Below are 25,507 nucleotides of genomic sequence, written 5' to 3' on the forward strand. Positions count from 1 at the left end.
CGGGCTTACACAATGTGCGTGTTGTGTCTCTCTGCTGTTGTTGACACGCCCACGGCACATATTGCGTTCTGTGCAGTTTTTGTTTATCTATTAGAACGAAAGGGCGTTGCCACCGGTGGGCTTGAGTGCACACAAATAAGCTGCACCAGAAATTTTAGGAAATATTTTAGAGCAAAAGAAGCACAAGGTAGAATCAAAGTGAGGCGGAAAGAACAAGCATGAAACAGAGTTAAAGGAAAATAGGAAGGACGGTAAGAAAGAGGTGAAACAAAGGGCGAAAAAAAGAAAGAAAGCGATAGACGGAGAAAAGAGGTAAAATAACACGAAATAAAGAGAGATAGAAAACATAGACAGAGATAGGAGATAAAACAACATAAGATAAATTTTATGGAAAATGATAGGTGGAGAAAAGAAGTAAAAAACACAAGAAAAAGGAGAGAAAGAGAGTTATAGACAGAGACAGAGAAAAGATGTGATAGACAGAGAAAAGAGATAAAACAACGTGAGAATAGAGAGAATGGTGAGAACGTCCTAGTAGTAAGAGTGAAAGTAGGAAGAAAACGAGAGTAAGACACACACAGAGAGGAAGGAGGGAGAACAGTAGAAATAATGATTTATTTTTATGTTAAATTGAAGATTGATAATTTGTTTTTCTTCATCTCATTTGGTGACTAAGCAAGAAAAGCCTCCACGATAGCGCAGTGGTCGTCGTTGCTTTTTAATCAAAGGGTCCCGGGTCGATACCCGCTGGAGCCACATAGTGGTTCGGATCCCACTTTAAACTGTAGGTTCAGTCTCGATTAGCCTTCCTGTGCATAAAGTGGACTAAACACCAACCCAAACTCAAACAAAAAAAAACAGTTGTGACCTGATTCGTGCATTTTGTATCTAATTCTTTGGGTCAACTCATTTTTTTTTATTTTGAATATTCTGCTAGAATGCTGATTTATTGAACTTTATTTCTGTTATTGGCTATCAACATACAGTAGTGTAATAAGTTTATTGATTACCGATGACGTGGTGGTAACGTATTCGCCTTGAAATCAAGCCATCGCGGGTTCGATTCCCAGTGGACGTACTGCTTCGGATCCCACTATGAACTCCAGTCCCAATTAGCCTATCTGTGCATAAAATGGACTTAAAAGAAATTGAAATTCGAAATGTTAAGTTGTTAACAATTCCAGCGGGGGGGGGGTCAACCGAAATGGTGTGGGTTAGTTGTCTTTCTAACAACTCGCTTTTGTACACAGAATGTTCTTGTGAAGATTTCTGGTCAAGTAAAACTCATGACTATATTTCTAGTATAATGGAAGTATATTGACGTTGATAGTGATTACATGAGAAGCTTAATTACATGTTTTTGTTTTATGACAGTCCTCTACCATACTTGCACAATTTCAGTGCGTCGTTTTATCTCCATGTCTTTCGAAATGGGATGTGCACAATGTGGTCGAAAACAATAAAGCATCACTGAACCAGTTAGGAGTGTGCGAACTTGGTGATTCGAAAGTTGACTTCGTTGAAGTCCATGGCAAGCGTGAAGAACTTGGCCAGTCTGTTGGTGACGAGCCACAGATTACCGTCAGCATCTTCCGCGAAGTCTGACTGGAACTGGTAGTTCTCGTCGTGCTTGGCGACGATATCGATGTTCTCCGGTATAAGAGGCGTCGTTATGTCCCACTCGGCAACGGCGTTCTCCGTCAGGAGTCCAAAAAGCATGACTCCCTCTTGGCAGATATGGATGGCGTCAGTCGGCGACAACATCTTCCCGACTTTGGTAACCGAGGCTGAGATGTCCTTTGATGTTTCCGGTGTCCGCAAGACTTCCGTCGGTACCGAGTAGAGATCGTAGCTGGACAGGGGGCAGTAGTAGAATGTGCTTGAGTCTGGAGACACGGCGCTACTGACCACGTTCACAGGATGGTCGAAATCCACGCCACCAGCCTTGAACGGTATGGCTTCGGGATCATGCATCAGGGACTCATCCTGAACGGTCCAAGATTTGTTGTCCTTGTAGCTGTAGACCACGACTCTCCCTTCCAAAGGATCGGAAATGTAGGCAAATACATCCTCAGGGTCGCCACGGTCGTCCAGAGCGACGTAGGTCAACCATGCTTTGTCGTGCGATGCTACATGTTCGGAGAACTCATGCTGTCGCACGACTTCGTCCGTGTTGAGATCGAAGATGACAATCTTTGGATGGCAGTTCATCAGGATCTTCCCAGAAAGGATATTGGTGCGTCCGGAGTCTAGAACCCACATCCTTCCGTAAGAATCCACCTCCATGCGTACAACGTTCTGCAGAACTGCGCAGTCGTCAATTTTATTGTACTCCAGTGATGGGTACGGTTGCAGCTTTGGAGACTTGTCTGACTCTGCAATCAAAAATGGTCATTGTAATACTTAGCCTATTGATTTTGCTACATGTTCCCTAAAATAAAATATACAGCCTCATTAACTTGCCAATAACATCTTTACTACACTAAGGATCCTTTAACACCCGAATGGCCCAGTTTTAGAGATAAATTGACTCAAGTAGAGTTCTTCACACACAACTCAACAAAATTGTATTGGACTTATAGCTTTACATGTGGCTGTTTACGCCCAGCATACATTTTAAATATATGAGATATATTTTAATTTTACACACAAAGTTCCAATACGTTCTTAAGTACCTTTTTATATAACTACATTCAATCATTCATTAACTAAAATAAATTACAATTTTATATCAGCTTGTCTCAAGAAAGCAAGTATAATATACCCTTCTGTCAAAAAAGTACCGGGAATTTGTAATTTAAAAGGCCCGCGCAAATGATTTTTTAAAAATATTTTTTTCCCGTAAGTTGGTAGCTCTGTACTTAATGACTATGCCAAACATGAGCGCGATCTGTCAACCAGTTTGTTTACAGCAGGAGGTTGAATCAGTCCACTTCAGTAGTGCATCACGATTTTTACAATGAACGAAATTATTGATTGAACAAAGAGTTTGCATTAAATTTTGTGTTGCGAACGGAATTTCGTGTGCTGACTCGCTAAAAATGTTAGAAAAGACTTATGGTGAATCAGTTTTATCAAAAAGACGGGCTTACGAGTGGTACAAAGCGTTCAAGGAGGGCCGAGAGATTCACGACCTTCGACCTCTTCAAGCGATGAAAACATCGAAAAAGTGAAGAAAATTGTGCTCGATAATCGCCATTCCAGCTTAAGAGAGATAGCTACTGACTTTAACATCTCTCACGAGTCTGTTCGTTTGATTTTGGTGAATATTTTGGGCATAAGACGCGTCGCCGCACGGCTTGTTCTAAAAGAGCTGAATTTTCTTCAAAAACAGTACCGTGAGCAGGTCTCTTTAGACATGCTGGATCGCGCCAATTCTGATCCCACATTCATGGAATGCATCATAACTGGTGACGAGACATGGGTCTACGAGTTTGGCATGCAAACAAGTCAACGGTCATCAGAATGGAGGACAGAAGACGAGCCGAAACCGAAAAAACCACGTCAAAGTCGCTCAAAAGTCAAGTTGATGCTCATTGTTTTCTTCGATATTCGTGGTTTGGTGCATCATGAATTCCTTCCAGAGGGACAGACGGTCAATAAAGAATACTATTTGGCCGCACTGAAGCGTTTGCGTGAGAAAATCCGTCAGAAACGGCCAGATTTGTGGAAGTTCAATTCGTGGATTTTACACGACGATAATGCGCCATCGCATAGAGTGACAGTTGTGACCGATTTTAAGGCCAAAAAACACAATAAATACCATCGAACAACCACCGTATTCACCAGATCTGACCCCGTGTGACTTCTTTATGTTTCCAAAACTAAAATTGCCGCTCCGGGGTACCAGTTTAAACTCGATTGAAGCCATAAAGCAAAATTCGTGCAAGGAGCTGAAGGCCATACCGGAAATCGCCTATAAAAAGTGTTTTCAAGACTGGAAAAAAACGCTGGCATATGTGTGTTACATCAAATGGGGCCTACTTTGAAGGCGACAAAATAAATAGTGAGTAGTATGATTTGTGGTATTATAAACCCGAGAAATGATGAGCCCCCCTCAGGCAGATTTGCCTACACTTAAAACTAGCTCAACATGCCCATATGAGCTTTTTGCTCAAGTGTGGTACTCTGTCTAATCCAAGATTTTTGTAAAAATGCCCTCGGGATTTTCCCGTGAAATGATGAGCCCCCCCCAGATTGATTTGGCTACACTTACAAAAGCCACATCTGTGAGATTTTTGTCCATAATCCTGTCAAAAATATGCCCCTTTTGATATTTTTTTTTGGATACACTTAAAACTAAGCCAAACGTATTAACACACACACACACACACACACACACACACACACACACACACACACACATATATTTACTTCCGGTCCACTTCCGGTTTAAGTTCAATTGGGCACCAGGCTCAACTTGTATATCTAGTATTAAGATAATGTAATTCTTCTAGAATTCCTCTGTGACTCTCTCATTTCTTACATCATAAACATATGATTTTTCACCTATAAGAATAACACTACATATGGTGTCATCAGGGAGTGTTTCGTGGAATTCACAGATAATTTTAATGTTTGTCCTGTCATTAACCACAACTTGTTTCCTTTTTGAAGTGTTGATGACAAACATGGGTCTCTGTGCTTTGAATTCATCTGGAGTGTAATACATGTCAGTATTGCCAGTAGTGACCCTTTTGTATGCTGTAAATGCTTCATATAATTTAAGAAAATCATCCTTGGACATGTCTAAATTATAATTTTCTCTAGGAAATACCTCATTTCTGCCATTTTTAAGATATATGTTCTTGATGTTGCAGCTATCAAATTTACTTGAATTTTTTCCTGATTATTGTGTCTTCCAGTCTGAAATAGTACCACCACAAAATCTGGCATGTCATATTGTATACTGGAGAATGAATTTGTAGCATCAAACTCATAATAGGTACCAGTGGCAGGTTTCTGTACACATTGATATGTATAAAATTGTAAAAATACTTGTGGATTTTTTAGGATATCTGCTTTGTATTTAAGAGCATAACTGGCTTCATATTCAACAACCGGGATTCTTAGCTCCATAGTCTGAATAATGCACTTGCCCTCATCAGGCAGTGTATTAGGCAGAGCTTCCCCTGTAGAGTTTATTGCACTGTACCTCATCAAAGCATTATTATCATTGGCAGCTCTTCTAAATGTGATTCTTAAACCACCCTTCCACATAATATCTTTGTAATCTGAGAAGAATCCTGGCAACAGGCGCATGGGGAACAGCACAGTGTGGCTTTTAGATAATATCTTATCACCAGCCTCAAATCCACCTATTTTGTAGTAAGAAGCCATGTTTTCTGATCTCAATTTCAGAGAACAGATGTGGCACAAAATTGTCCACCAATCTTATATTTGAATTTGCCGGATAATCTGTACCATCGAGCTTTACAACATCAAATTTGATGTATAAATCTGCTCTGTGGGGGTGTATAAAGCCATCTCCTACATCAAGATCAACCTCAATCTCTGTGTTGGGTTGATTTAAATTTGCAAAGTTCCTCCTGTTTGGGGGGAATGATTGTAGCTCATAACTCTCAATATTTTCCATTTTTTTTTGTATGTATTTTTATTTAAATATTAATCTCTATGATTGCAGTTGTTGTGGCTCCAGCAAAATCAACTAATTCTTCTTTTTCATTAGTGACCATCAACTCAATGTAATCTATTCTATTATGGCACACAGGAAAATATAATGTTGGGGATGGAGTGTAGATGATGGGCTCCATAAATTCAGAATTAGGTTTGAAAGTTGCAATGATGCCAGTTTGTTTGTGAGTGCCTATGCCATTTGATTTGGTGATCATACCCTCGGCCACATTACAGTGAATATTTAGAGTCTCTATGGCTAAGAATTTAGGTATATTAATAGCAGTGTGTTTGATGGCTGGTTCAAGTTTTGTGTTGTTCTCAAAGCCTAACAGCTCTCCTATAGTACCCAGATCCACTGTTTCTGTAGCAGATACAATCTCTACTCTGTGAGTGACAGAATTTTGAGTTAATACTATACCTCTGGGTAATTGAGCATTTAGAGTGGACAGATTATACTGCCCTGGAGTGATGACAATGTTTTGATCCCCTACTGCAATTGTGTTGTTGTGGTGTGTAATATTAGGGATCAAGTACATGCAATAAAATGCTCTGAGATCTATTGTTTTGGGATACACTATGTCATCATGTAATCTAAGTTTCAATATTGAATTTTGGCTGGTGAGTTGGAATACCCCCATGATGTTTTAAATACCACAAGGTTTTTTGAAAATCTTCAATTGATGGTTTATTTATTTGAGACATATATCTAAGAACAGATAAACACAAATGTCCACAATTAACATCTTTGAAGTTTTGAACACGGGCATTATTGTAATAAAGATTAGCTGAATTTAGATATTTAATTAAATTTTCAGGTGGAATACCTCCAAATGAATCAAACACAAATGCCTCATTTTTTAAATATTTAAGATAACAAATCCAGTGAGTGCCCTAATTTTTGTACTTATCCAAATTAACAATGCCACACTCTTTGTTGAGTGGTTGTTCTGGTAAAGAATCAGACATGTACACACCTCTAAAATTTTTGATGCCCAGTGGCTTGATTAAAGCTTCAATATCTTGGTTTGTAAGCGGCTCTTGTTTTTTTTAAACTTATTCATGGCTCTCTTAACACCTTTGCCTTGTTTCTCCATGGTCAGGTTATGGCGCTTCAATTCATCTAATTCTGCCTTATTCTTCTTGGCATCTATTACTGTTTTTGCTATGGCAGCTGATCCCCCAGCCAAGCTCCCAACAGCCCCAGGTGCTGCTAAGATGGCCGGGATAGTAAATATGAAGCCACCCACATGTGATTTTTTTTCTAGATTGCTGTAATTTTTTTAATTGGGGGGTGCTAAGCAACAATTTCATACCATGGCCCTTGGCAATACAAGAATTTTTTTCTTGCGCTGCTTTTTGGTTAAAAGGCTATCAATAGTTTTAAGAGATTTAAGACCTGCATAAGGTACCTGATACATAACACCCTTGGCCTTCATCCTAGGTTTATTATATACATATTCACAACCCCCACCCCAGTTTTTGTTTGGTGTTCATAGCTATGGTGGTCCCCAATGCTGCTATTTTTTCACTTAAAGAAGCATCTTTGCTTACAAATCTACCAAATGCAGCCTCTTCTAATTTCTTGTCTGCAACATGTCGCCTATCAAGATCAGAATGTGTGTTGTATGCTATGTCATGGTCTCTGCAAGCAGCATCTAGAGGATTAACACCAGGATCACCTCTGTTTAATCTATGGTCCAGTTTTGTACCGGGACCCCAATACTGATAGCCTGGAATATGTAGTTCAAATGGCAGCTTGTTTATAATGACATTAACCAACCCCCGACCCTCAGAAATATTCCAAAATTTAGATGGTAGAGTATTAATAATTTTTATAAGATATCCAATCCCCTTAGTGTCATTCACTATAAAATTAGACAATTTTTTGCTTATCATGTCCATAATTCCAACCTTTTCATTGTAAAAATTGTGGTTGCCAGCATTTTCCTCCCCAGCTATCACCATTAACCTATCTACAAGTTTCCTGACATCATCAACCCACACAAATTCTTTAGGCAGGGTGTTGTATTGTTTGATCCCACTGCCAGTCTTCATTTGTGACCATATGGGCTTGATTAAATTGTTGTATTTTGCTCCACTGCTAGACTTGACTCTTTTTTGTGTGGGATCATTGTTCTGGTATAGAGCATCTGATTTTATTAATATTTCTTTGTAATGCTCATAATCTTGATCTGTATAGCTGCCAGGTCTCTTCCTAGTCATCAGTTTCCACAATCCAGGTGTTCCGGGATACTTAACAAAACCACCTCTCTCTCCAAGATGAGATTCTGAATATACAATCAGATCATCTCCCATAAATGTTACTCTGAAATTGCCAATTCTATGTATGATGCTACCATCACGCTCTGTGTCAGCATATAAGCCAAAAACCTCATCTTTGTTGTCTTTAGGTGTGGTTAAATATTTTTGAGCAAGAAGACCCAATTCAATAGGATCCTGAGTAGCTTCAATTCTTCGAGGAGCAACAGGACTAGGTGTATGAATACTAGAAAGTGGGGTGATTGGATAATCTAATATGTTCCTAGCAGCTACAGGTACAAGCTCTGTGATCAAATTTTGATTTTGCTCTGTAACAGTTTTGATATTTTTACCTAATTCACTAATAGCATCAATAATAGGCTGTTCTGTTTGCTTGTGTTTTTCATAAATTCCTCGGTTCTCTGATTTCCATCCCTTAAATCTTTTTACAAGATAATCTCCTAATTCAAGATCATCAATAATTGGCCTTTTCATGGTTATTTATTTATGTTTCAATGTCTAGAAAATTGTTGATTTTATTTCTGTATTTGCCAGTATTAGGTGTTCTTGTCATATCAATTGTGACAAACCCATAACTATTCTGGTTCCAGCACCTACTGCAAAACTTGGAAAAATCATTGTAGCTCAAGTCCCCACCTACATATTCATCATGTATGTGTTTGAGGTTGGTATGATCTTGATGAAACACACATATAAAATTGCTGTTGTCTCGGATCAGCTGCTTCGGTATTTTTGAAAAAGTCTGTGCAAGGTAGAAGCAATCAATGTTTTTGTGTCGGCCCTGTGTAAAGAAATTTCTAACCTTGTTTTGATTATCCAATATAATGTCATCAAACACAACAACAGAATTATCGAGACATTCATGGAGTGGCTTAACATCTGGTTCAAAAGTGGCTATATCCAATCCATCATATAGCTTCATCAGTTGCTGATATTTTAATTGTTCCAAGCTCTTAGAGAAGACATACAAGTGCCTATTTTTCCAGTCTAACCAGTTGGGTGCCAATAAAAAATTATCAATCATTAGTGTAGTTTTACCACAAGCCGATGGCCCAACAATAAGACATCTAATATTTTCAGGCAGCAACTTGCCATTTCTCTTAATCTGCTGTTCAGGTTCTGGCAGCCTTTTTATAACATCCCAGGTGCTCATATTATCACTTTGTTTGCCTCGATCCAGCTGTGTTCTGGAAGTCCTAGCCATTTGACAAATAACTTGTTGCCTTTTCTGCGGATGATTTTTTCTATGAGATATGTGTCAGGCTGTTTAGTTTTGTTGAGTTCTTCTTCATAGAACCGGCCTTTGAGAATTTCTCCTCGGTGGTCTTTTATTATATATGTGTTAAGGGTCCCAGGTTTAACTTGAACCACTGTAAATAATTCAGTGCTCTAGTTTCTTGTAAAGCCTCTTTTGAATAAGTGCTTATATTTGCTGATTCTTACTTGATCACCCACCTTGTATTTGGCTTTTCTTGTTGTTGGCTGGTATCTAGGATAATAAACAGTGCTGATCAATTTTCGCTCATCAGATGAAGTTACTTCAGAGGGTTTCATGTTGATTGTGGAATGGACCGAGTTGTTATATTTATGTAGAAGTTCTGGAAGAATACTGAACCATTTATAATTACCTTGAAGTGTAAATTGTTTATACATAAGATTTTTTAGGGTTTTGTTGAATCTCTCTACAATTGAGGCCTTGAGATCACTGTAACTCGAATAATGTTGTATTGACTGGCTTTTAATAAATTGTTGGAACACAGAATTATAAAATTCTTTGCCATTATCTGTTTGCAAATAGCGCGGTGATCTTCCACTCTGATTGATGATTGTTCTGATGGCTTCTGTAACACATTTTCCAGTCTTGGATTTGAGTGGCACAGCCCAGGCAAATTTTGAAAATGTGTCTATTACAGTGAGTAGATACTTGTAGCCCTTGTTGATTTTGTCTAAGTTTTTCAGCTGTCCACTTGCCATCTCAATCAAGTCGCACTGCCATAAATCATCTATGCCTTTTGTGACTACTGGCAGTCTCTTATAATTATGTCTGGCTTGTCTGTGTAATTCATCAACAATAATTTGTCTAGACATAATATGAAAACAAGAATATTGCAACTATGGGGTGTTCAGCAGCTGATACTACAGGATTTTCTAAATATAATTTGTCTCCTATTTGTATATGAAATTCCAGAGTGCCATCATCTTCAACATAAGATGTTTCTAATGTATTGGGATCTGTAAAATCCTCTAACTCTACACTGGTGATTTTTGCTTTGTTGTCAGCATTTGTTATTGATAAGGTAGGGTAGTGGTGTGCCTGTGGTTGTAGCCAATATTTGATCTTGATTTGGTCTAAGTGTACCCCCAACAAAAAACTGGTAATAAAATTGTGCAGGGGACAGCATATATATTTTGCCACCTGGTGTAAATGGAGAATCATATTCTTTGTTGGGGATACTGTACAATTCAAGAATTACTGTATGTTTAGGATTCTCGATTTTGCCGGTTATTTCCTTTTCTGCTGTAAGCAATCTACTTGTTACAGATTCAAGGTGCTCATTGATATTCCTAACAACATCATCATGGCCTGGCTTGATTTTTATGTCCACAACAAGTTTCTTGTATTGTTGCACAATTTCTTGTAGCTCGGTGGCAAAAACAGACAGAGCATTTGCTTGATTGGATTCCATGGTCCCTAGCTGTTGCTTGATATTGGCTACAATTTGCTGTAAATTTTCAACAACTGCCAATTTTGAATTTTGAGCAGTAAGATTATGGACCTGTCTTCTGATATCCTCAAACAGGGCATGCAGTTCATTAATATGTTGATTGGTTGGTAGAGTGGCCACTGTCTGAGTGAGTTGTTTGATCTCTGTCTGGATATTCTTGATATCTTCTGATTTCAATATGCGATTCACAGCTCTCTTAATATTTTTAAGTTCCTGTGATGTAGGCAGATTTGATACAGTATTTTGCAAAGATTCAAGTGCCAATTTCACATTGTTTAATTCAGAAGAATCAGCCACACTTTGCATAGCATCTTGGAGCAAGGCTATATCTGCCTGAGTGGGTGTTGATTGTTGTAAAATTTCAAGCTTTGTTTGAATATGATCGATCAAGTGATGAAAATGAGATAGCTCAGATTCAGTGTTGAGGTTTTCAAGTTTTGTGATCTGTTGCTGGACACTGACAAGGGTATCTACAATCCCAGGAAGATGAGATTCTAGAGATTCTTGTACATTTGTCAAATCACTTTGCACTGCTGCTATTGTACCCTCAAGATGGGTTATGGTACTTTGAATTTTTCCAAAATCTTCATATGTTTCAAGTTGCAGCTTGATGTTTGCAACACTCCGAGTTATTGCACTCAAAGCATCAGAAGATGGCAAATTGTTCATAAAATTTTCAAGTGTCTCAATTTTTTCTTTAACCTCGGCTATGGCATTGTTCAGAGGGTCCAGATTAGGTATCTCCAGTGACTGAATCTGTTCCTTTAGAGTGGAAATCACTAGATCAGAATCTTCTTGTGATTTTATGCTTTTGACAATTGTTTGGAGCTGTGTCTGGACATTATTTATCTTCTCTTCCAATTGTTGTTTCAATTGCTCAGAGTTGGTGGTTTGGGTCTTAAATTTGGCTTGAAGAGCTGCTACAGCTTCTTCTAAACTTTGAAAATTATCCAATGTGGCCAAGTCAGTATATTTTTGAAGCAGCAATTTGAGTTCAGAATCAATTTTAAGAAGAGGGTCCATGCATTGTGATTGTAAATTTGTAATTTCTAGTTGAAGACTGGCATTCAGTGTGGTTTGTAAAGCTTGTAAATCACTTCTTAATTTCTTGACTCTGACATCAAGCATCAGAATCTCATCACTGTGATCTTCATGCCTTGTATGGCCAAATATATCATTAGGCATTTTTGTTTTAGCGGTTATTTATTATTGAATATCTAATTCTTAATTCTATAAAAAAGGGTATAAGCTTGTCATAGGATCCCGGGACCTCAATATATAAGCAGTCACCAGCAGAAACAGTATATACAGTGCCAGAAACCATGTATGAGTTCTTAATTCTGTAAATATTTTTGCCTATTGAAATCTTGACATTACCCTCGGGGGTTGTAATAAATTGTAATTGTCCACCTACAGGTAATTGGTAATGATTTAAATTATTGTTAAATATGTACAATGTTTTACCTGTTTCATCATCAACATCTGTAAGTATGCTGTTCAGATGAATAATTAACAAAGCACTTAGTTTAGATATTATATCAGAAGAGGGTTGTGGTGTTGGCAGGTCCATAATAGCCTGTTTTTTGAACCCAAATAAGTTCATTGGCATGTTTATTTATTTCAAATCATGCTCTGTAATTGGGCATTGATTGCCATTTTTCAAATCACAATGACCCCATGGTAGAGTATGTATGCCACATGACAAAATGCATCTCTTATCATCATGTGGGTCCAGAGCCACTTTTCTTACAATATTGCTAGTCAACAAGTGATCCACACTCTGAATTCTGGATTCTGATGTTCTGATTGTGCTACATGATTTGAGGCAATTTTTGTAATCTTCAAATTGAAGCTCTTTGTCCACAGTTCCTCTGCCAATGCCCTTGGCCTTTTTGGCAACAACACCACTACATGTTTCAAAACTGTACATCTTGGCCCTTAACCCAGCAAATGCCACAATAACATCACCAAGTGTCTCATCTTTTAACTTGCCAGGCACCTTTTTGTTGTGGGGTTTAATTTTTGAATGTTCAGTGGTATCAAAATATTTAAACAATTCAGGCTGTGTTATATCTTGATAAACATCTTCTGTTTGAATATCAAGAACAAAACTATCTGTGTCCATGTACATCAATTTTACACAATCACCATAAAAAGGTTTCAGCACATCATAATACAATTTTAGCATGTGTAATTTGGCCAATTCCAATATCACAGCCCCTACATAAATAGGTTTATCAAACTTAATCTTTGTTTTTCTCATGTTGAAAAGTGCCATATTTTCATCATAAATTCTTCTATAATTGAAATTAGGCTTTGCAATCAATTTTTTGCTCAGGCTGGGGTCAGTAATTATTTTAACATCAATATGTTTTCTGACATTTTCAATTGTTTTGCCATACACTGAATAATACCATCAATTTAAACAAGGTCTTATCAAATTGGCTCATTGCAGATGTTCGAAGCTCTGTGTTTGTATCAATATATGGCTTCAACCATCTTGAGTGCCTGAACCTCAAAACTTTTCCAACTTTGGTCACTTGAACACCATGATTCATCAGGAACTGGAGGTTTTTGTAATATATGACATAACCCTGTTTTGGCTCCAGTGTCATCATCAATTTCTTCTGTTTAGAGCCAGGTGAGCACTCAACCTCAGGAATTGGGGCAGATCAGAAAATGTGTTGCGTAAATTATCAGGAATTGTCAGATCAACCTCTAAGAACAGACCATAATTACTGTCATCAAAATCCTTAAGATATTCAATATTGAAATCTTCAACCCACTCAAGCCCTGCATATGGCAGTTTATCCATCATAGCATAACCATAGAGGCTGTTGGCATCTACATAGAGTATATAATTTGATGGCAGTGCTGGATCATAATCAGGAATATATTTGTTATTAGCTCTGGCATATCTCTGAGAGCATTGAACCATGGCCCCTCTTATACATTGCTCCATAAACAAATACATATCCTGATCTTGGATCAGATCCAATTGCATTTTAGTGTTCAAAAACATTGCAGACCATGCTAGGCCTGGTGCACTGTAAAAATAGATTGGATCCAGCTTATAATTTTCCATGGAAGATTTTCTGAATGCCTGCAGTATATCAGCTAAGAGAGTGACATCAAGTTTCAAATATGCCTTGTGATATCACCAAATGTCTGGCATTTCCACATCAATTGGGCATGGTGATAATCTTCATCAGTGATTCCAGATCCTCTGAGTTTGCTGTAAAACTCCTGTTGTGGTGGCAGAGAACACTCATCAAATTTAGAAAAATCTGTAACATAGTCATATGGATATACACCCTTCCGCCTAATTAATTTCAGGTCCTGATTTGGAAACAAGGCACATGTGATTTTGAATTGATCATCAGATAATTGACTGGCCAGTGTAGCCAGGCTAGCGGACAGAATTCTGTAGGAATCAAGAAATCCTAAGTGAATAGGAACACCATTAACTTTAATTATCTTGCTAATAGCAATATATTTCTCATTATTTTCTGCTAAAATATTTAAATTCTGCTTGTCAAACCCCTCGTACCTGATCAGATGATGGAAATCATAATTGGATGCACCATGGTAAAATATAGGGACAAATTTTGGTCTCTGGATCTTAATATTACAGCTATTTCACAGGGCCATTAAGAATTTACCATCTGTATGGGAATGGTGATGTACCTTGATATTTATATCTGAAAATTCACAATCACATACCGGGCATTTTTCTGCATTGTTGAAATCTTCATTCTGTTTCTCTGTTAAAGGCAACATGGGTTTTGATTTTAATAAGACATTAGATGCTATGTCATGGCACTCATTTTCTATTCTATGTGCAAATTCTTTGATGGCATCTGCTCCCATGTATAAATATTCTTTACTAACAACACCATCCTGTACAACCACATAATAAAAACTAGAAGGTTCATGTAACTGGTATGGTGTAATTGAAGGTTCATCAGGATCTGGGCTACAGAATGCAAGGGGTTTGAGATTTGATTCAAAATCACAGACTATATATGCTGGGTGTTCCAACAAGGCTTCAAATTTTTTTAAAATTTGCTTTTTCACTTGAATTAGGCATCACCATATGAACAGGTTTATGGTTGCCACAGTATTTCAGATGCTCAATTAATTTGTTTTTAGCAATTTCTGCATTCTCTTCACAAACACCATTCACCATTTTTCTACCATCAAATACAATTAAACATCTTCTACACAACTTGAATATTGTATTGGATTTGTCTAGTTGTTTTCTGACTAAAGCTTCAAGATTATGTATCAGAGTATAATGGTATGTATCATCCCCTTCAATTAAGAGCAGATCAATCGGAACAGCAGAATCATCATCAAATGTACTGATTCTGAGAAGTGCTATCAAGCAATTTTCACGGCCAGTAGAACAAATAAATACATTAATAGATAATTGTTTACCGTTGATATCCCTGGCCTTTTTTTTTTTAAATTTATCAATATTCTGAACAGACATTGGATATTCTAAACCCTCCATTGCTTCATCAAAATTGTGTTCATGTTGTTTATAATAAGTTATTCTCTCAGGATGCCTTAAAACTGGATACAAAGCAGCTAAAATACACCACAAAAAGCATTTCTCATCATTATTTTCTATGTTAACCACGGCTCTTTTGTTTTTAATATTGGCAGGTAATGGCAGATATGTAGATCCTTGTAATGAGCTGAATTCAGAAATATTAACATAGAGCTTGTGTGGAGATCCGCATAGGCTCCATCCTGATTCTTTTGCTGCAAATTCAGAGTGTTTAATATTAAATTGATCTATCAAACTGCTTATTATTTTGTCTAAATTTGCATTTGAATATATAGGTACAGTTTCTGTTATGTGGGGCTGTGTAAATTTTGTGCCGTTTGGTTTCTTATATTGTGTAAACAATTTGAGGGACAGCTTATAAGAGCCATTTTGCGCATTTAGAATTGCCTGCACATCAGGATTTATAGTGTTCAAAAAATTCTTAATACCACATCTTGGCTCTGATTTAAAACAGTGATCCCTAAGTTGGCCATTAAAACTGCTATGGATGGGTGGTGCATAGCGTGGCTGCTTTGCTGCTCTTGCATTAACAGGTGCTTCATGCTTCCTTTTCAGACCAGATGTAGATGGTTGTGGGGGCAATGTTGATAACTGTGCAGAAGAAGTATCTTTATGTTTATATAAGAAATATTCTATGCTATATTTTCTATGGCATTTAGGGCATATTTTAGTGGGAGTTCTGCATTTGTCTGGGTTACAATTTTTTTGGTGCCTGGCCCAATTGGGGCTGGATATATTTTTATTGCATTGATTACAATATTTTTGATTTGGCATTTTTGTTGTTGTTTATTATATAAGATTTCCTGGGGTCCAAATCAAAACTTTATACTTAATAAAAAATATCAATTGGGTTCAGTAGTGTGTGTATATGTGTGTCTATGTGTGTTAATATTTTTGGCCTTGGTAATTTTTGTTGTTGGTTTATTATATAAAATTTCTTGGGATTCATATCAAAATTCTATGCTTAATAAAAAATATCAGTTGGGTTCAGTGCAGACAAAAAAACTGCATAGCTCTATGTCAATTAGTTCTTGAGATATTTATTTTGTATTTAGGAACCACTTTGGCCCCCCTGCCAAAAATTGGCTTTTACTGCACCAGTGTATACTGTCTCTATGATCTTACTTGGGTTATTCCACCAGACTGTATGGCAGACAAAAAAACTGCATAGCTCTATGTCAATTAGTTCTTGAGATATTAATTATTTTGTATTTAGGAACCACTTTGGCCCCCTGCCAAAAATTGGCTTTTACTGCACCAGTGTATACTGTCTCTATGATCTTACTTGGGTTATTCCACCAGACTGTATGCTTCAAGTCTCCTACAATCTGGTAGAGCCTGTTCAGATTCTGCCCCCCACTTGTGGGTTCCACTGCCGATCCAGCAATGGTAACAAACAGCACTGTGCTCTGGCTTATATAGATTTATAGAGCCAATAGAAACCTTGCTTATTTAAACCAATCAGAAAACACCACATCATCACATTATGTCATAACCAATTAATCAGAAAACAACACATGCCTAATAATTTATTGCATAATATTGCACAACATGATGCAATAGAAGTGGACCGGAAGTAAATATGTATGGATGTGGGTGGGTGTGGGTGGGTGTGGGTGGGTGAGCATCTTGGCTTAGTTTTAAGAGTTGTGTTCAAAATAAAAATATAGTGGCTGGTAGCTGTATCCAAGCCTTATTATAATTTTTGTTTCTACATTCTGTCACTAATTTTGATCCTAGGACAATTAAATTTATGGGGGTGACTCTGCATGGCCCCCAGAGCAACATACTGAAATTTTAAAAAAATCGATAATTTTATTTCTGAATTTTTCACTAGTTTTGATCCTAGGACAATTATATTTATGGGGGTGACTCTGCATGCCCCCCAGAGCAACATACTCAAATTTTGAAAAAATCGATAATTTTTTGAATTTTGATTATCTCTGGAACCATGAATGCTAGAGACATGGGGCTTGGTGATTTCTCATGGGCATGCCGAGATGCAACTTTTTGATCTCTATAATTTTTCAAAAATCTCTTGCCGTTCTCTAGATCTTGAATAACTTGCCTATTTTTCAAGATAGGAGCATGGGGGTTGCATATTTGAAATCTAGAGGCTGTTTAGAAGTTTTGTTAAAAAATCGATAATTTTTTGAATTTGTGATTTTTTCAAAAACTATCAGTACTGGAGACTTAAAAGTTTGTAGGCATATTCTAAGCATGATTCTCTACATTTTTTGTCTCTATAATTTTCCTGATATATGCAATATTTAAGCTGTAAATGCCTAATTTTTATAAATAGAATTTTCTGAAAAGTGCAATATTAACAGAATTGTTAATATTTTGAAATCTATACATGCTAGGGCACTATAGCAGTCACTATACTTAAGATATCATACAATATCAAGAGGGGCATATTTTTGACAGGATTATGGACAAAAATCTCACAGATGTGGCTTTTGTAAGTGTAGGCAAATCAATCTGAGGGGGCTCATCATTTCACGGGAAAATCCCGAGGGCATTTTTACAAAAATCTTGGATTAGACAGAGTACCACACTTGAGCAAAAAGCTCATATGGGCATGTTGAGCTAGTTTTAAGTGTAGGCAAATCTGCCTGAGGGGGGCTCATCATTTCTCGGGTTTATAATACCACAAATCATACTACTATAGTGATGAAAATTGTGCGTTTTATTTAACAATTCCCGGTACTTTATTGACAGAATATATGCAGCCATTCCTGAAGAGATTCTTGTAAGTGCAACAAGGTGAGTCAATTAACAAAAGTGAATGACCATTGTAGGAAACATACAACAAAGAGAAACTTAATTCTTCACTAAACTGAGCCCCACACTATATTGTTACTAAAGACTATCAAAGTAAAACAAAAACTCATTTTCCGAGTTGTGCGTCATTGTTCCACAATCTGGCGATTGTCTTCCACAAACAATCATCTTGGCGGCGCTTGTGACTTCCGCATGAACCTTTTAAAAGTAAATTAAGATCTTACAGAATAAATCCTGTTCTGTAAAGTTAAGTAAATATTAATTACAATTCATTATTGTTACCGTAAGGTTATTGAATTTGAAATCTCCACACACCATCTTTCCTCATTAATAATATTTAACACCATTACCTAAATGCCTTATCATGATTCAATATATGAAACTTAATTTCTGAAGGAAAATTAAAACCCCACCAAAATATTTACATTCTCCGTATCCAAACACCTGTTGTAAGCAAAACGAACTTTCGTGTAGTTAGTACGCAATAATAGTAAGACATCATGTTAAGAAATTAACTGTGGAAGTAAACCGTACAGAAAAAGGGATGATTTTACAATAACGTAACTTCATAAATCTCGGGGGGTGTAGTACTTACATAACAAGCATCTCTTGCACTATATTCACTAACGAATTCTGTGCATAGTGAAAGCTAATAAATAAGAATTTAGACGTAAGAATTAACTGTGCTCATCAATAATAAGCATAACTAGGTTGAAAGTTTTCATGCCAACTAATTCAAACTGGATGATTTATTGGTTATCTTCTGCTTCGTTATAACTCCGCCACGTACGCATTGTTAGTATTGTTGTACAAACTTTGTAACAAAATGCGGTTTACAATTTTAAGAATATGAAAATCAGGTTTTTTTTTAGGTCAGTTCTTGGTGCGGTCACAATGCAGGTTCGGAACCGAATTGCAAATCTAGGTTTAATCCCCCCCCCTGTAGCCTATTTCTATTGTGGTTTCTTTAGTTGTTTTTTTCCCTCTCTCTAGACCAGTGGTTCTCAACCTTTTTCAACCCAGTACCCACCTTAAGGGATATTACACTTCATGGGACCCTTAAGCATGGGAGTGGCGGAATTACTTGTAGGGGTGTGCACCCAGTTCATAATCATATTTTTGCTAACATCGAATAATTTAAGAAGCCCTCTTTTACTCTTTCTTAAAAAAAATTCACATACTTCATTCTACGTAGAATAGTAAATATGTAAGATACTAATTTTCTTTAGTGTATAATCAAACTACACAAGCTGAAATTGAAGAAGAAAATACCCAGCTAATGTGAGGTTGGGGCTGCCTTTTCCTCATACGCTGGACTATGTTGATATCTAAGTGCCCAAGTGTATTTCTGTACTTGCTTTTCAGTTGAATCAGAGATGAAAATCCCTTCTCACACAAATATGGAGCAAGAGCAACTTTAATGCCTCATCCGAAAGTTCAGGACACTCACCTCTTAAAGATATTCAAAACTTTGTTAAGACTGATTCTCTAAAAATTTAGTTTTAATGCCAGAATCACAGCTGATATCACACGGTTGTTCTCTTACTTTTACTGACAACATGTTTGAACTTTCAAAATACGAGAATGGGTCTCGAATCTAATTGAATTTCGTTTCGCGTCCATTGCCGAACTCGTCTCATGTCGGAGCTCGAAGATATATTTCGAGCCCGACTTCGCGACCCCACCAAACACCCCTTCGGGACCCAGCAGTGGGTCGCGCCCCATAGTTTGATAACATAGGCGTGCGCACGCGGGAGGGGCAAGGGGGGCAATCGCCCCCATTAATCATGGACGTTCGCAGATTTTTTTTCCACCGAGGGACAAACAAGGTATTTTTCCATGGCGGGCATATTACCCCGATAATAGTGTTGCTCCCTCAAATAACACCACTTGAATTTGAAATTATCGCATTTCTGCAACCCCATTATAATACTTATTGTAAATTGTCCCCGCCCCCAACCTTGGTCGGTAATCAGTTCTAGGGGTCAAGGGGGACAAGCATTGAAGTAAGAGAAAGCAGGACTAGCAGAATTTAAGAGTAGCTGGACAACAGAATACTCAACATGTTATTACTTGTCGCGTCTTTCTTACATTATTTCTTCCAAACGGCCAAGAGTACGTACAGGGGGTCACAGAGGGGCAATTGCCCTCTCCATTTCAAATTTTATTGGGAGTTTGCCCTGGGCGCCGAATGATCAAAATGAAAAAAAAAATGTAAAAGAGAATGCCACCCCATGAAATTTATGGTACGGTATTATATCAATATTGTTTTCAGTTTGCAAAATATTGGATATAAAAATCTTCTTTCTTTCTATACTGCATTGTAAATTACCAACGAGAGAAGTAATAACAACTAAATACTTCAGGCTGTTGCTGCTAAACAGTTTTCTTTTAATTTCGTGAACAATTGTTCGGAGGAAAAGGAGCACGCACATTTCAGAGAAAATTTATATCATTTTAGCTGTTGGTTTGTTATGGGGCGGATGAATTGATTATGTAATGAATTTAAATAATACGTTTACACACACACACACACACACACACACACACACACACACACACACACATATATATATATATATATATCAGTGGCGTATACTGAGTCCAATATCTGGGCTATGTCACGTGGTCCTAGGCTATGAATAGAAATAAATTTACCAACTCCTAAGAAATCAGGTTGCCAACTCATAGGAAATCAGGTTTCCAACTCCTAGCAAATCAGGTTTCCAACTCATAGGAAATCAGGTTGCCAACTCATAGGAAATCAGGTTGCCAACTCATAGGAAATCAGGTAGGCAACTCATAGGAATTCAGGTTGCCAACTCTTGAATCAGCATCATCATCTCACTATTATGAATAACAACTTCTGATCGATTTTTCTCCTGAATTTTATTCTCTAGACTTTAGGCTTCGGAGACAGCCTAGCTAGCCTTGAATATACGCTCCTGATATGTATATTTATACATGCACACGCACGCATCGATGGAAGAAATCTAAAACAGTGAGACAGAATGAGGTTTTTTGTTCCCGACTGAACTTTCATCATGGCTTCTGTCCTCCCTAATCCGATGGTCTGCGCACACCTATAGTTGAGAACCGATGCTTCTAGACTCTAGGTTAATCGCGAAGACAAGGATGCATGGTGAACTCATGGAAGGGATGTTGTGACAAATACCTACATATCCATACCTTACTTAGGTTCGAATATAGGCATCTTTACATAAAATTAACCTTATAATTGGAATATTCTGATACGTACTTGACAAGTCGAAAGTTATGGATTGCATGGCATAGGTTGTTGTCTTTGATCTTTCATCTGTTCACATCAATCAACGAAATTAATCCAAAAAGGCAGATCAACGTTAAATCACCGAAAGGAGGCAGAATGCTATGCGAGTGGATAAGAAGCTTAAAAGAACTCACCTGACAATTGAATAGAGTTGAGCGTCGCTGGCACTCCTTCCCTCCAACGAGGGACTGTTAGGAAGATTCGGTCCTTGTAAATCTTCATCCCCATGATGGCATTGTCCTCGGGGATGAAGTCCCCGCTATCTAACGCCGCCTGTCGCTCCTCGTCAGACGCGTAGGCGTAGTCCACCTGTTTCCACTCGAAAACCACTTCCGGAGCTTCCAGAACATGGCCACCGTGAACGACAGACAGCAATCCCGTCAGCAGAAAGGAGATGAGCATTGTTGCAGTATCTGAATGGAATTTTCATGTAAGAATATAACATATTTATTACCGTTAGCTTATTTATGAAACGACATTTGGCTTCTATCTGGGTTCGAATTCCGGCCTAGGCATGAGGAGTATCTCTTCATCCATATCATCAATCATCCTCATCTTCGCGATTAGCCAAAAGTGACGGAAAGATGGAGTTAAATATGGACTTAAAATTGGAAAATAATACCTTTTTAATAATATAAGAAACTTCACCATCATGAAACTGACACTTACCTTGCCTCCTATTTTACATGCCAAGGTAAATGATTACAGTCTTGTTTAATTATACCTATAAGACATAAGAATAAAGTAGAAAATATTAAGGTGTTGAAAATATCAATAATAAGACACTACACGAGCTACGTAAAATACAGTCTTGGCATTGTAACTATTACCGTGACTGTTTTGAAGAGAAACCAGAAGCGAATCCCGTACGGGCCTCCCCGATGGCGCAGTGGTAGCGTCGTTGCCTTGTAATCAAGGGGTACCGGGTTCGATGACCGGTGGAGGCACATAGTGGTTCGGATCCCACTTTAAACTGTAGGTCCAGTCCCGATTAGCCTTACTGTGCATAAAGTGGACTTAAAACACCAAATCAATCAATCAATCCCGTACGTGTGCCACAAAATCGTTGCTTCTGGCACTGCTGTCGGGAGGAACTAGTAGCGAGTTACAAATGGGCTGCTTGCTCGACTTGTGACTCTCTTCCAACCTTTCCAAAATAATGTTTGTAACAACCAGGAGCCGGCGTTTGAGCCCTCATTCTCTATTATTGACAACAATTTTAAATAAACAGGAATTTCAAGTGTTTTACAATAGCAAAATAAAACAGTTGGAAGCTGTAAAAAAAAACATTGACGAAAACTTGCAATTAACGCAATTGGAGGGTACAAAAAGGTAAACTCTCGTTTGTTTAACGTAGCTTCGGACTTTGTCAGTTATTCGCAAGATATTCACCCAACTTTTTCAGTCACACTGGGACATGTAGTTATTGTGCGAATGTGTAGTATATGTTGAGAATGTTCTGAAATATGTAAAAATAAGTAAAGTGCAAAAACATAATATATGTAAAATATGGAAAATAAAAATTGAATTTTTTCGAGTCTGCATGCCACGATGCGCAATGATCATACAAAATATAACTAATTTCAGCTCCATACATAAATATGTATTTACATATAAATTCGTTCGTTCCCTAGTTATTTGGTTCAAAAGGTATCTAAGTTACAGTTACTCATTTTAAAAAGTAATTGTACTTGAAAAGTAACGGAAAGTTTCAGGGTGGCTGCTCACCGGGAATTCCTTGAATTCCGGGAATTGTGCGTGAATTATTGGCTCCGGGAAATATGCGTGAATTCTACGTGAATTTTTCTCGGTAGGCGTGAAAAATTGCAACTTTTACTAATGCGAATGAATTCATACATTTACAAATGCCTGGAAACAAGGTTTTCACAGTTTATCTTTTATTTTTATCGAGGAAGGAAAAGAAAAGAAAGATGCGTGGAAAATAAACGAGAATTCTCTCAATCTGTTTACGTTGTTAGTGCCCTTTGTAGATCAATTTATCTGACAGGCAGAAAGATTATTGAAAGATAAGTTATCGTAAATTTGAGTTTGAAATTCTTATACAATTAACAAGTTTTCACAGATTTGTATATTTCGTAACATTTGTGATTTGTATTTCGAGGCTGAGTATGTGAAATGGCAAACGCAAACTCCACACATAGTTTAATAGACTTATATAATCACAAAACTGTTGATAATATCTAGACAACAGTGAAAGAAATCTACACGAAATTTCACGTCAATGCTCTAGAAGGAATTCTAAGCTGATGTAATGTTTCATATTTTGAAATATCCAAGACGTTTTTCGAATGGAGAGGAAAATTTGAAAAAATTCGCCCATTCGCATGCTAAAGGTTCAGCCGAGCCTTAAACTGAATATTTTAAATAGCATATATATACCGTTTAATTTAATTGAATTAGAATTTTTGGATACATTGGAATCATACACACCCTTTATATTTGTAATATATTCGTGTGTGTGGGTGGAGAGAGGCAGTAATACGTAAGGTTGAAACAGAAAACACCTGTTGCACCCTTGAATTTTTGGAATGTTCACCGTGAAAACCGGGAATTATACTTGAATTTTATCATGGTCCTAGAGTGGCGACCCTGATTCTGCTGGAAATTTCCTTGCAAACAAATTCCATACCATCAATTGTAATTAATGCACCAAAACTTTCATGTGCTACATTTATGTCTCTGCTACTTATTTTTTTTGTAATATGACCTATTATATTAAGATGGATTAAAACACCGAAGTCTTCAAGTGCAATTACAAATTACGAATTACAATACAGCATTGGTGTTCTAAATTTATCGCGCAACGTAGCCTAGCTTCCCTATTTTAAGCTATCCCATGAAAATTATTTCTGAAAATAAAAAATATAATAATAATAATGATAATAAATTTGTAATAAAATTAGTTTAATGATAATCATGATAATATTGTTACTATCAGTGGCTTGAAACTCCCTAAAAAAATTATTGCGTAGAAACCATATTAAAATATTCATCCGGCCCGAATAATACTTCTGTGTGACGTCACTATTGCGTCACTAAGATAAGACTTTTACCTGCAAAATAATGGACAAGTATCCCTCCGGTCTCTTCTTAGGAACTGGCAGCTGCAGACTACCAAATTCAGCTCATAAAGAAAGAGGAAATCTTCCCCCTCCCCCCCCCCTTTCGTTTACATAACAACCTCGCTTGGGAGGTGAATCTAATGGTTCTTCCCGGATTTTCGGAATGGTCTTGGATTGACCTTCAAGGTACTTTCCGTGCTACGCATTGGTAGCCTCCGCCGTGCGTATAAATGTCATGTTAATTGGTTCCTACCGATTCTTCTTCTTTTATTGTTATTTGCTCCATAAGTATATACGTTATTCCTAATCCTTGTGGTTATTACTGATATCTAATCTCAAGGTATGTTAAAAAAAATTACGGTAATGTCAGCTGCACGAGAGCGTAACGTCACTGCGAAGGGACCGAAGTAGCCAGTAGGTGACGAACTCCTGCTTTTCTATTGGATATTGAGAAGATGGCCGTATATTCTTCTTCTACAGCTCTTTATGGGCTTTGACCTGCTCAATTACATTCTTCCATCCATCTCTATTCAACACATTTTCCTTCCAATTTTGAATTTTCATGCATCTTATGTCACTTCTAACATCGTCTTTCCTTGTGATTTTGTAGCAATCGGTCTCCAGTTGTAAATTTACTTCAAGATTCTTTCAATGTGACCCAACCAGCTCAATCTTTGAACTTTGATGTATCTTAATAGGCTTCATTTGTTTATATTCTCCATGTGCCATTAGACTGTTTCGTTGGGCCATATATTTTCCTTAATATATCTCTATCAAATATCATCAATTTTCGAATTATATATTCTTTCAATACCCAGGTTTCACAGCCATATTAACTACAGGTCTTATTATGTATTGGTACAGTTTTAATTTTGTTTTCCCATAAACTAATTTAGAATAGAATATCTTCTTATTTGCATGGTATGCTCTGTTTATAGCTTCATCATTTTCTTTAATTTCTTCTTCAATTAAATTGTTTCCATTTACTATTGACCAGAGATGTTTAAATGACTGGAACTGCTCTATTCGCATTGTATCTACATTTGCTTTTTGTTCTTAGATTTTCTTCCTGTACATCTCACATATTTTGTCTTATATTAATTCACTATTAATCATTGCCTGTTTCTTTAGT

General features: G+C 37.2%; 1 protein-coding gene across 1 annotated transcript; it reads right to left on the reverse strand.

The window, feature by feature from the left end:
- Positions 1-1,295: 1,295 nt before the first annotated feature.
- LOC145990290 (protein yellow-like) lies at positions 1,296-24,438 on the reverse strand. The gene is made up of 3 exons (XM_083125977.1): positions 24,367-24,438; positions 21,427-21,705; positions 1,296-2,375 (listed from the first exon to the last, which is right to left on the reverse strand). The coding sequence occupies exons 2-3, from the start codon at positions 21,692-21,694 to the stop codon at positions 1,480-1,482; spliced, it is 1,164 nt and encodes a 387-aa protein (XP_082982103.1). The 5' UTR covers positions 21,695-21,705; positions 24,367-24,438; the 3' UTR covers positions 1,296-1,479.
- Between the last annotated feature and the right edge of the window lie 1,069 nt (positions 24,439-25,507).

The sequence above is a fragment of the Lepisma saccharinum genome, chromosome 7, assembly GCF_977018435.1.
Source record: "Lepisma saccharinum chromosome 7, izLepSacc3.1, whole genome shotgun sequence".
Classification (NCBI taxonomy): domain Eukaryota; kingdom Metazoa; phylum Arthropoda; class Insecta; order Zygentoma; family Lepismatidae; genus Lepisma; species Lepisma saccharinum.

Excerpts from the sequence above, each read along its gene's own strand:
- LOC145990290 (XM_083125977.1), bottom strand. The coding sequence starts at position 21,694 with ATGCTCATCTCCTTTCTGCTGACGGGATTGCTGTCTGTCGTTCACGGT. Across the intron at positions 2,376-21,426 it reads CAACTCTATTCAATTGTCAG|AGTCAGACAAGTCTCCAAAG; the intron begins GTGAGTTCTTTT and ends TTTTGATTGCAG.